This window comes from Apis dorsata, unplaced genomic scaffold (assembly GCF_000469605.1).
Source record: "Apis dorsata unplaced genomic scaffold, Apis dorsata 1.3 scaffold_59, whole genome shotgun sequence".
In the NCBI taxonomy this organism is placed as follows: Eukaryota; Metazoa; Arthropoda; class Insecta; order Hymenoptera; family Apidae; genus Apis; species Apis dorsata.
Window position 1 is genome coordinate 352,255 of NW_006263359.1, and position 13,409 is coordinate 365,663.

Below are 13,409 nucleotides of genomic sequence, written 5' to 3' on the forward strand. Positions count from 1 at the left end.
AGATAGTTCGTATAGTGCCCGAATTTGCAGTCGCAATTGGACCGTAACCTGTCAGATTCGACCAATCATTTTTAACGAACTCAGCTGACAAATCCCTAACGGTTGACAGCAATCATATCTTCTACATTGTGAGATAATATATTTCAAGAATCACTTAAACATATATATAATGCTATATTGGTATACTTACAGGCAAAGGATTTCCTTAACCTTGAATATCGTGGCAATAGAGAAAATTCATAAATGAAACAAAATGATATTGCTCATTTTGCTCTCTTTTATTCGTATATCGTATTTTTCGCGCCATACCTTACAGATGAAAAGATAAATCGCGGGAGTCACGATAATATTTTCGTAATATAGTTAAATAGACGAAAGATCGATAATCAACTGAGATAATAATGCTATTAAAACTAGCATATTAATATGTATTTCGAATGATATTATTAAGCACTAAAATTCTTTGAAATAGAATGTATTTGCATTTTTCTTATATACACGTTCATTATGAATTCATATTGGTCAATTCACTAAATTCACTATCACATAGTTTAAATTTCATTCAAGATTCATTCAAACTTGTCTGAAAAACTTCGGAAGCATGATATATGCGTACTTCTATAAATAGTAGCTTGTTTAAATAATGAAAATAAAAGCACTTGTTTCTTCTAATAGGTAAGAAAAAAACTTGATTTCGATATTAAATGAAATAAACGAATATTAAATGATAATATATTCATTTTAGTAAAATCAATTAGTACATACACTGGAAAAAATAAAGCAATCGAGGATTTATCCAAGGATTGTGGAGAATAAACGCAAGGTAAAAATATCACGATGTTACATGAGCAACGCGCGGGCACTGACTGACAGAGAGAAGGTTTCGATTGGCGGGCCCATTGACACGCGCGACTTCTCAAACCCGCGAAATCGAGCTGAACCAATCAGAATGCTTCCTACCGCCTCCGCGACCCAGTGATCCGGATGCAGTGCTGTAAAATAAAGGTGCATACTATCCGTTCTTTTTTTTTTAATTTTAAAAAAATTCTCAATACTTTATCTTAAAAATTATCTAAATAACTTATAAATTTATATTTTGTTTATATATAAATGTATTCAAAAAACATTATATAATAATTAATAGTAGAAATTTAATAATAATAAAAAAATTTTTCCATTTATATAGAACATAAAAGGAAATGAAATTATATCAAGATACAATTTACAATAAATAAACAAGAAAATGAAATGAAAAATTTAACATTCGATTCAATGAAAAAAATATTTCATAATATAAATAATAATAAATATTTCATATATAATAAGTCAATTTGAAATACAGATTTCTGGCACGGATTTTCTATCACTGAAAGTACAGCCACCGTTAGCCTTCCACCACCTCCCTTTAACCTATTGATCGACCCCCAAGTGAACAAGAAAACGCAAAACCAGATGCGCCATAACATCAGTAGGTTCTCATGAAAACGAGACTGATACGTTCATCGATATTTGCATGTGTTTCGATAGAGATCGAGTTGGGTAGTATATAGACTTCCTGCCGGTACTTGCCTTAAAAACAACATATATACAACGCAATATCCATAGGGAGACTGTGTGTCACTTGTTGAGATGAAAATCTTGTTTTCTATTTACAGAAAAGATGAATGAAAAAGGATTGTTTATTTTTTAGTGATATCTCTTTCACATAACAAAAATTATTTTTTTATAGAAAAAAGAAAAAAAGATCGTTAAGAAACAAATAGAAAAAATTATTGATAGTTCATAGTAGGAAATATATTAAATTAATTATTATAAATTATTGATAAATTATTATTGAAATTATTGATAGTAGGAAGAATTAAAAATAATTAATCAATTCATGTTTCTTAGAGATTATTGATAATAATTAGATATAATAATATTAAAAAAGAAATTATAAATAATTGCAATTTATCATAGATATGATATACATAAATACATTCTAACAATAGAAAAGAAAAATAATAAATAAAAAAGAAAATAAAAAATAAATAATGAAATTGAAAAGATTTAAATATGAATAAAATGATATATAGAGACGTCAGATATTGATAAATTATATTGATAAACTGATATAATGATCATTTCTATTAATATAAAAAAATAAGATATATTAAGATATAAAATAAAATATAATATATATAACTAGATAAATATAATATACATATATTTATATTAAAATTTATGAAGGAATATGTTACTCGTTGAGTGTTTGTGTGCATAATAAAGGAAACTGACCTTTGACATTAGTTATTCGATAAAACGTTTTCTCAATATTCCTTATTGCAAACAATATTATTAAATGAATACATATAATTAACGAATTCAGTTTATTTACAAAAGATAAAAAGGAAAGAATAAAATTCATCTATCGAGAAATAGAGATTACAGAAAGTTAGTGACATTTCTACTGTGAGTTGGCACAAAAGCGAAATGGATCGCTCGATGGATGGTAAAAATTATTCCTCTTTTATGCAACGAATGATATATAAGAGACATTTTATGAATAGGCAAGCACGATTTAATTCTTTCGAAAGCTTTAAATACCGAAAAAAAATCTGTTCGAATTGATACCTATTATAATCTTTGAAACATTTCAACAATCAGATTTTCTAAGGATAAAAAAGATGCTCTTTAATCTTTTGGTTTAAAAAAAGATCTTTAAGTTTTTATTAATTATGAAAAATCAAAATATATTTTTTATTATGAATATATATGATCAATAATAATTTTATTTTGAAATCAAAGTTGATTTGATATATCTTTGATAATATATCTTCTAATTTTTTCCATCTCATTGATCCATTTTAATTCATCTTTATTTTCTATTCATTAATCAAAAAAGATATTTTCATTTTTTATTTGAAAAATTTGAAACATTTTTTAGAAGATGTATTCATAATTTTTTGAAAATATTTCCTTTGAAATTTATATTTTGTTTTAAACATAAATATAAAAAATTTGTCAAAAATATTATTCATAAATTATATAGTGATAAGAATGGAATATTTACTATAGTATTTACTATAGTATATCCTAATCAAGATGACTAAAGTATAGACTTACATGTCGAGTGACGTCAAAATATGTTGAACGAACTTGCTGGCATAATATACATATATAAAATGACGTAAGCAAAAGATTTCTTTAGACAACAGGAGAAGAAGCATGAATATACTCAAGAGAGACTTGTCTAACGTTGACCTTCCATGTAAAGATTCACATGTTCTCTTCGGCAATTAACTCAGAAAAAACGCAACTTTATGTTTTATACATATACATAAATACCTGAAATTATTCTTGAGACGTTAATTAGAAGAGCAATGTTAAAAAACAGGCAAGTATGTGATATTATAACCGTCCTTAACCATTGGCTCAATTGTACTTTAAATCTTTTTTTATGGCTCTTAAGAAAAAGTTTGCGAAATATAATCCTTAATTTATTGGTTATAATAAATATTCTAGAAGAAAAACTTTGAAAGCATAATATATTATAGAATTTATATTTTCTAAATACTTTTTTTTATACATAAACTTTGAAATTTTCAGAGTGGCAGAAATACGTGATATTAAAATAAAGCTATATGGACTGAATGCAGTCAAGCAATAATAATCACCGCATTATATTCATTCGTTCACCGGATAGAGCATATCCGGTCCTTGAATAACGCTTGTGGTTAAAAATACCATACTAAGCAACTTTCAAGAGGAAATATAGAAAATGTAAATAACGATTCATTTAGAAAATTATAATATAATTTTCAATATTTCTTTTATTCGTTACAATCGCAGAATTTGAATATTCTTAATATAAATGTATAATATGTGCATTCTAAATTAAATTTAATGTTAGTAAATTATTTATTCCATGACGAATTTTTATAAAATTTTTATAAATTTTTATAAAAATAATTTTATTTTTTTTGTCTTATATATTATTTTCTGATATTTTAATTACTTTATTGATATTTTAATTTTTTTTTGCATGTGGATGTTCTGCTTCGTAACCGTGCGGAGATATTGGATTTCTAACAGGATTATGAAACAAGGTGTGCTTGCCATCACCCCATGGAAAAGGCTAGGATGAAAATATTTATAAATCATTTATATGGATAAGTTTCGTAACAAAATTAGTTACAAAATATTATAAAATTGTCAATTATAAAAAAATATTCAAAACAAAAAAAGAAAAAATATAGAGAATAGAGAAGAGAAAAAGTGTCAAATTCCTATGGCGAAAGCAAATAATTCGTAAGACTTCATTAATCGATTACCGCACAAATGGATTATCTCCGAGATGGAAAAAAGTCTCATTAGGTAGAAGAATCAGTATAAAACTTGAATGTTACGCAAAACTACGCATATATTATCGATTAATTAAAACATGAAACTCGATATTGTATCTGTATATACTATATAAATATTAAATGCGTAATACAAAAGTTCATTATTTAGATTAAAAAAAAACATGTATTAAATTTATTAGAAAATTATAAAATTCATAAATAGAAAAAAAAAAAGAGCACCTTAACTATTCGCCGCATATGAGGGACATCACGGAATTCAGGTCTTTCTTCCTTATCCCATTCCTTACTCCTGGAGTAAACGTAACACGACATAATTACTACCGAAAGCATTCCAATACCACATAATATTTGCCAAATCTTTTCTTCGTGACCATACACTATATTTATAAAATCACTTATTATCATATATATCATTAAATAAAATTTACACAATAAAGTTATTAAAATATTAAAATAATTATTAAATTAAACTAATATTAAATGTTAAAGATGAAAATTCAATCCTACTGCTAACTTCAATTATTAATAGCTTTCAAAAAATTGTCTGTTTCAAGAATAGTAATGCAATCATCGTTCGAATATATTTTAATAATTATTATTAATTAACAATAAATATATAATGCATTTCTTTTGATATTTTTATCAATAAAATAATTTCAATTTGAAAATATTCCGATCTCAAATTAAATTTTTTATTATTTTTAATTCTATTTTTCTTTTAGTTTTAAATAATCATTTAAAAATTATATAAATATTTTATTTCAGAAGATAAAAACCTTACCTTCAGGAGGACAATAATCTTCTATACTTGGACGAGGAGTTGATGTACATATGAATGGTGTATCACCAACGGGTGGTAGGCATTTTGTTATAGGTTTAACACATTCTTGCATATGTTCAGGCTTTGTACAGGCATAAGGATCTTCGGAACAACACTTAGAAATTTCTTGTTTCGCAAGTGTTTCAATCTTATCACAATCTTTTAATTTTGATTTATCACAAGAAGATTTTTTGGAAGAACAATAATTACGAATATTCTTAGAATAAAATCTTGCTTCATATAAATCTTCAGTCTTCCACAAATCTTTACATAAAGATTTTTCATAGGATGGATTTTTCATAGAAGAATAAAATTTTAACATCGACTTTTGAATACACAAACTATGGTATTTTGCTGAAGGACAAAATTTTTTGGAAAACTTCCAAGAATGGTAAATTGGCGCCAAAGGGAACTGCAAAAAGATCGACGATCCACTGTTGAACAAGGAAGCTCTTCTTTCGGCATACATCTTCATTTCATCACAATATTCATGATTATTCACATACCTGTTTCTTTCTGAAACGAACTTTAACTGAAGAACGTCAGAATCATTAAATTTTTTCTTTAAACAAAAACATGAATATTTTCGTTGGTTTTTGATATGTCGACAATGATTATAATATGCAAAATGTCAATTTTTTATGTTAAAGTGGAAATTTTTGTTATTTATGCTAATGAATTACACAAGATTTTATAATTTAATTAAAATCACAAAATTTTTTATTAATTCTCTTATTTATGAATTTTAAACAGAATTTCAATAGCTTTCTCAATAAAGATATATAATTTTTTTTTTTAGTTAAATGAAAAAAGAAAAAAAAATATCTTACACAGTGAGATTTTCAAGATTGAAATTATTTAGTGTTTGTACAATACATTTAATACTTTGAATAAAATACGGATAAAGGTTATTACCTAAAAAATTGTAGTTTTGTATAAGAATATTTGCTAGGAGGCATGTCACATATTACAAATTAATAATAACAAATTTTTTTCAACAAAATATCAGACATTTTTTATTATAAACTTTAAAAGAAAATTAAATATCGCGTATTATTGCTATGCCAATAGCATATTCTTGTATTGTAATGTAAATAACAAATCATTTATATGTCAAGAGAAAAATAAGAAAAAAAAAAAGAGCTTTATACCTTCATTTATCATAGGCAATTTTTCTTTCGATTCGTATTTTAAAATATCATTGAGACAATTTTTGATATCTTGACAACGATATTCTGTGCTCCAATTTTTTCTTTTCTCGTTCACGAAACTTCTTTTTGTCAAAAATAACATTTCAGTATTTGGTTTGATTAATGCAGATTCGATTATTCTATTGCAGGATGTTAGAACTTTTAACTTAGACAAAAGAGAAATTATCGCCATATTATTTTTTTTGTTGTTCTGCGATTTATCCGAGCTTCTCGCGAACAAGGTCGCGGTTTTGATACATCTTTTTGGTAAGAAAATGTATATGGGTGATTATATTGGGTATTTGAATCGCACATGACGAACTCTTTTGTCATGTGAATTCGTCCTCTTTTGTTCCTTCGATCATATTTTCACGTATACGAATATTTCAAGAATTCGTTACATGTGACATTTCTGTGGCAACATTTCTCAAATCAGTTGGAAAACTTGATAAGAACATATCTTGAATTCCTTTTTTATTCTGCTTTATATCAGAAAATATTTCCGTACATATTATTATTATCGTTGATACAATTTTTACATTATATTTTCTTTTTGGATAAATTTTTTTTTATTTTCTAATAGATAAAATTAATTATTTGGCAAATTTTCACATCCTGTATCCTGCATGATTCTAGAATCGAATAGAAAACACGTGTATTTTCCACGCTTATCTTTGTTTCATGACAAACATCGCGCATCCGCCACAGTATGCAGCTCTTGTGACGTTTGTAAATCAACCGTATTTATAGCAGTCCTTCCGCTCTTCTGTTTGTATTCCGTGAAGTTTCAATCTGTGTTTCGTGGAAATTGCGGCGTAACTTCAACGCTGGACACGCGCTGTTTAATCAGGTACGTGCAATATTTGCACAAATATTTTGCATATTTTCATATCGCTCACAAATCTTATAAAATATCTTACTTTATAGACAAACGTAAAATTTTTAATTAAGTCGTTAATAGTTAAATCGTTCGATGAAGGATTTGTTTTTCCAAATGATTCGTTTCAATAAATATTAAAAATGTTAAGTTAATTATTAATAATTAAATATTCTTGAAATACTTTTTGAAATAATCAATTATTTTCTTATTACTTTTTTTTGTATTTTTGAATTAATATAAATTCAAAAAATAGTTTTATTTAATTAGATTATTATATAGTTTTATTTAATTAGATTAATAAATATAAAATATCTCGTATAGTTTAATGCGCAGTAAGATAAATGGAACAGCAAATAGTAGTTCAAAATATAGTTAATCGAAGCGCCAGGATGTCTGAGATCAGTAGCAAATACGTAGTAGCCAGTATATCACGATTTGTATTAATGTTCCAATACCGGGAATATTTAATATTAATATATTATTATAATATTTAATCACTAGTTTATATATATATATTCTACATCTGAAGAAATACGCGCATAATAAATTTTAAAAATTTTTTCTATGATTCATATAATAAAAATTAAATTATTAAATAATAATAAAATCATTTTAATGATTAAGTTTCAATATCGTAAATTCCCAAAAAGAAAAAAAATGAAAATTTTTTATAATAAATTTGATTAAATCTGAAGTTTTTATCGTGATCATTAATGGATCAAAGTTGAAAGCAAAATACAAAGACAGCAGTGACACAAAAGAACAGATAATAGTAATTTAATGTCGAATATATGAAAGATCCATTTCTAAGATCCATTTCTTTCAATAAATTCTACAGAAATCTCTCCATATTCCAACTTCTTGATGGAATTTCGTACCTTTGACATTAACAAGCAATTTTCAAAGAAAACTAAAATTTTTATGATTCAAAGTTATAAACTGCAAGTTCAAGGAGTGTATAATTTTGACGTGAAAATATATTGCAAGGTATTTTATCATTGGAAAAGCAACACGAGGAAAAAAACATAAAAAAAGAATCGTGGATTATTCTAATTATCCTCTTAATAGCAAAAAAAATGGAAAAAATAGCATGACTGTTTTCTTTATTAAATTGGATTTTAGAAATGCATAGTCAGTGATAATTTTCACAACATAAAAGATCCATCTCGAGAAAATTCAATTGGCCGTCATGAGACTGAATGAAAACGAAATAATTAATCTTCCGCCAAGGACTTCGTTGATGGAATCTATTTTGTGCGACATCGCAGCAATTTCCAATTGGCTATAGGATCGATTGCGTTTTAAATAAATAGTACTTTTGGTAATTGATTGACGTCATTAATAATAATTTTATAATAAAAATTAATAATTTCACAAATACCATGAATTGCAAATATTTATATATTTATAAATTATAACATAATTTAACTAATTATAATTTTTCTACAAAAAATAATACTTCGATAAAGAAAATAAATGAGAATGTAAAATGGAAATGATGAAAAAGCTCCAAAAAATGAAATAGAGAAGACTGAAAAAAATCTTTTTTTGGTTATTTTTAAAATCAATTAATAAAGAAAGTCAATTAAACGAAATTCATTTAAAAAAATGAATTTCCATAATATTCTTTCTTAAAATTAACAAATTGTTTCAAATATCTTGGGATAAGTAATTCATATCTACTTTTTTAAGTTAGAAAATTCTTTACTTACTCGTGAAATTGCGTATTAAATTTATTTTTTCCGGAAAAAATAAAAATAAAAATAAAACATATAAATCTATAATTTTAAACGGAATAATTTCTCGCGATCGAAAGAACACAATCATGAAATGGTGCAAAATGAAAATGATGATAATTATTACTCAACGATAGAGTAGAAACAATAGAATTGTGTTCAACTGCCGGCTTCTGGAAAACAGGAATATGTCGATGCGTCTTGCGCGGTAACCTTTGACATTTCAAGAGGACGGGTCGAAGTGTTTCCACCCTTCTAGCCTAGGCACTCCTAGGTACAACCCGTTTTTCGCCGGTCCGGCATCCAGTCATATAAACGTGTGTGTATATATTACAACATAAAGAAAGTGTATAGAACGCATCCAAAGAAAAAGGAAAAAAGAAAAAAAATAATCAAAGATCGCACATTAGCAACGAACGATCGAGTATTTTTTCATTCAGAATCGTATTTTTCATTAGAGAATTGTAATTGGAATGTTACGCAGAAATCCTTTCGGTTTGCGGTGAAGGACGTAATGAAAGTAACCCGAGACGAAAGCGAAACTAGGTCGATGAAAGTTTTTTTTTTTCATTCTCTTTTTTCCCCTATTTTAACGAACGTTCCAATTTACGTGTAATTGCACGATGATTAGAAAGAGCATGAATTTACTTGAAATGTCATCGATAGTACCTTTTTCTAATAGATTTAATAGAATGCAATATAGGATTCCCATATATTGTAAACGAGATATGATCTGGAATACTAATATGATGATAATTGTGAAATTATATTCTACTATTTTCGTACTTGAATATAATAATGGAATCTTCTTTGATCTTATTTTTTCTTGGAAAATATCATATTGCAGGCTGCAATTGATGAGAGTTGTCTAGAAAAAATATTTTAATATCAATTAATTATTCAAATTATTTTATATTATTATTATTTAATTATTATTAATCTATTTTATTGTTATCTAATACAATATATAATTTAAATATATATATATATATAATATATAATTTTCTCATCATATAAGTTATTTTCTCATCATATAAATTATTTTTAAATTTGATAAACAAATTTTCGATTTTAAAACAAATTTTTCTACTCAAAACTGCATACATTTAATGAAGAATTTTATTTAAATCATTGTTATTCAAGAATCCCATCTATAACCTAATAATATTTTATCATGATAATGATAATAATATTGCAGTAATATTCATAAAAATTCTTCTCTCTAATATCAAAAGAATGCGGAAATGAATATTATTCGAATATATTCGACATAAAATATTTTTTAAATAATAAAATATATCAAAACATACAAAATAGCATTAACATTATTAACACAAATATATGTATATATTTGCGTTAAATATATGTAGAAAAGAGTACAAATTCTAATATTTTAAAACACCTAAATCTAAGATATCAACAAAATAACAGTTTGTTCTCTAAATTCGAATATAAAAAATGCGTAAAATCTCGAAAGATTTAATTAACACAATGACTTAAACGATTATATAAATTGCATTCACATTGCGTGAAAACTGCACTATCAAATGTCAGCCACGAGGTGAACTCTGCTTGTTCGCTTCCATTTACGATTAATGTACGGAGGGAAGAAACGGAATCTCTCTTAAAGGGTAATTGCATGCTTGGAAACTGAAACGATTCAATTTCAATATAATAAGAGTCGAAGAGAGAGCCATTCGTAACTGATATAGACAACCACAATCCATAGAGAATTGTTTGGATTTCCGATTATAAGTAACGAGATGTCATATAATAATTAATTGACTTAATTCTTCTTAAATTGAGATATTATTTTTAAGCGCGTATTTCTTCAATGTAATTAAAAACAATCATAAGAGCTCATTGTACTCAAGATATTCTAGATAACTTCTAGATATTTCATAAAAATTTCGTAGAAAAGATTACATTATACTCTGTTATGTACTCGTGGAAACGTTTTGCATTAGCTCTCTTCACAGTTCATTATCAACGAAGTGTATTACATTGACATTAAGATACATTTACAGGCTTTGTGTGATACAGCTTATATGATATTAATGAAAACCGTTACCTATGAGAATGAACGATATTAACGCGTACTAATTATAATTTAATTATAACAGTAACTAATGGCATAAAGATATGATATAAAATTATAAATTATTAAAATAAAGAATAAAATTAAAAAATAATAAAATAGTTAACGAAAATATTGAAATTAAAAATTTTTGCACATTATTGTTCAATTTAATGTTGAATTATAATTTTCATTTTATTTATAATTATTAAGAAATTATTTGTAATTTAGATAAATAGGATTTTATATAAAGTAATCTACATGGATCTTAATATCCATCATAATCTTAATATTTTTTTTGAAATTTGTGTGTATTACTATAATTAATTTCGCTCCTCTGCGTAAATGAATACTATCGTAGATCATATTGCTAATTATAATTCATATGTATATATAATTAGGAGTAATATACATTGACATAATATATAAATATGACACAATATTTAAATTTGTCGAAATAAAATTGTAAATGTTTAATGAAGAAGAAAAATTAAAAAAATTAAAAAGAAATTGAAAAAAATTATTTTTAACCAAAAGTGTTTGAAATTTAAAATATTATATACATCTGTGAAAATATTCTATATCGTTAATTTAATTATAAATTTATATAAAAAAATTGACAGATTTATAAAATAATAAGTTTGAGTTTAATCGATTTTTCAATTTGTTGGCGTCACTAGTTACGTCATATATACAAGAATGCAAAACATTTGATATAATTTCAATGACGTAGCTTTCTAACCCTTTAAAGATTGATATTATATATATACATATATACAAGTAAAAATAACTGAATCTATATAATAAATATAATATATGCATAAAATTGTTATCATTAAATCTAATATACTTTTTTTTATTTTGTTAAATAAAAATTGGATTCTGTATTTTATTAAATTGCATAAAATTAAGAAAATTTTGTGTTATATATATACGAATTTTATAGTAGAATAAATTATTATCATAACAATATCACAGATTTGTTTCTTTGATCAAAATCATTTTTTATTTATTTAATTAAAATTAATCATATATAATAATAATTGATATAATAATAATAATTGTATATAATAATATAATAATTAAAAAAAATATTTTATTAATTTTTTATGGTAATTTAAAATAGATTTATTATTATTAGTATATTTAAATTTATAGATTTATTAATAAATTTATTAGTATATAATAAATATATATAATAAAATTATGATGCAAATAATTACATTACAATTGAATATAAAAAAGATCAATATTATTCGAAAGGTTTCAAGCGCTTATACATGTCATGAAGTCTCTTATTTTAATTACATTCTTTCAGAAATATGATAAATAAACAGATCGAATAAAATATATTAAAATTTATATAAAAATCAATTGTTTCTTGAAATTCATAGATTATTTTTTGAAAAAAAATATCATAAGAAATAAGAGAGATAATAATTAAAGTACATTTAATATATTTATAAAAATTTCTATTACAAAATCGTCATGATAATACATACTTAAAAATTAATATTCATTTCATTACTAACAAAGAACTATTTATTTCAAATTGTTATATAAAACCAATATATGAATAAATAATTCATATTTTGTCAATATTAGTTCTGTATAATAGAAATATATTGATTATAAATATGATAGTTAAATTCTTTAAAAACTAATCGATTAATTATGGTTACGCTGTATCATGTATAACATGCATATACATACATACCAATTCAGCGATAGATTTCATCCAGTCCTCTTGTTTCCTTAATTCACTTGTACAATAATGTTCACATATATACACATACAAATGAAAGCAATCATATGCAACTACCGCGATTATCCCATTGTGAGGTGTCTATCGTTTTTGTCTGGTTAATCACGACAAAGATAGAAGAAAATATGGAGTAACTCTTCCTCAATCAGTAAAGCAGATTCAACCAGTTCTGATACAACTATCGATGCACTTCTTCCCGCGTACAGCGGTCCAGTTTAATGAGGTAACTAGTCATTTCTAGACATTTCTAATCGTTTAAAATAATGACAATTTAAAATATAATAGCACATAAAATTAATATAAATAAAAAACTATTAAATTTTTAAATTTATATCATTCCATCATTACATTAATTTTTATTTCACAGCCCTTTCACAGATTTAAACAGACGGCAACTACTATTTCTAGTTTTAATGCAGTTGCAATCCTGTTTTTTGATAAGGTTTGCAATATCACCACAAGAGTGCGCTAACAGCAACTCAATAAAATCCAAAGAGCGCCGGACGGGCGGTGTTCCGCGATGCGTGATGAGTTTGACAGCTCCCGCGTACTGAACAATATTTAAAAGTAAAAAAAAAAAAAAAAAAAAAAAAAA

At 25.0% G+C, this 13,409-nt stretch overlaps 3 protein-coding genes across 13 annotated transcripts in view; 1 reads left to right on the plus strand and 2 right to left on the minus strand.

Moving 5' to 3' along the window:
* The window catches only part of LOC102678664 (protein retinal degeneration B), a 25,002-nt gene extending 11,802 nt beyond the window's left edge, over positions 1-13,200 (minus strand). For 7 of the 10 annotated variants that reach the window (XR_004151880.1, XR_004151879.1, XR_004151876.1 and 4 more), the window contains exon 1: positions 766-913. The gene's annotated coding sequence lies outside the window, so the exon portion shown is untranslated. Of the gene's footprint in view, positions 1-183; positions 547-765; positions 914-12,766 lie in introns of those variants that run through there. The other 3 variants (XR_004151872.1, XR_004151874.1, XR_004151873.1) reach the window with 3 other exon arrangements.
* The window catches only part of LOC102679313 (neuronal cell adhesion molecule), a 34,055-nt gene that overhangs the window by 14,610 nt on the left and 6,036 nt on the right, over positions 1-13,409 (plus strand). The gene's annotated exons all lie outside the window — the stretch shown is intronic.
* Positions 3,798-7,331, minus strand: LOC102678057. 2 transcript variants are annotated; one of them, XM_006609654.2, is made up of 4 exons: positions 6,318-7,331; positions 5,128-5,682; positions 4,566-4,723; positions 3,798-4,117 (listed from the first exon to the last, which is right to left on the minus strand). In XM_006609654.2, the coding sequence occupies exons 1-4, from the start codon at positions 6,547-6,549 to the stop codon at positions 4,010-4,012; spliced, it is 1,053 nt and encodes a 350-aa protein (XP_006609717.1). In that variant the 5' UTR covers positions 6,550-7,331; the 3' UTR covers positions 3,798-4,009. The 2 variants fall into 2 exon arrangements, with proteins under 2 accessions (XP_006609717.1, XP_006609720.1); XM_006609657.2 differs by having other exon boundaries at positions 3,978-4,117; positions 5,128-5,698; positions 6,318-6,637.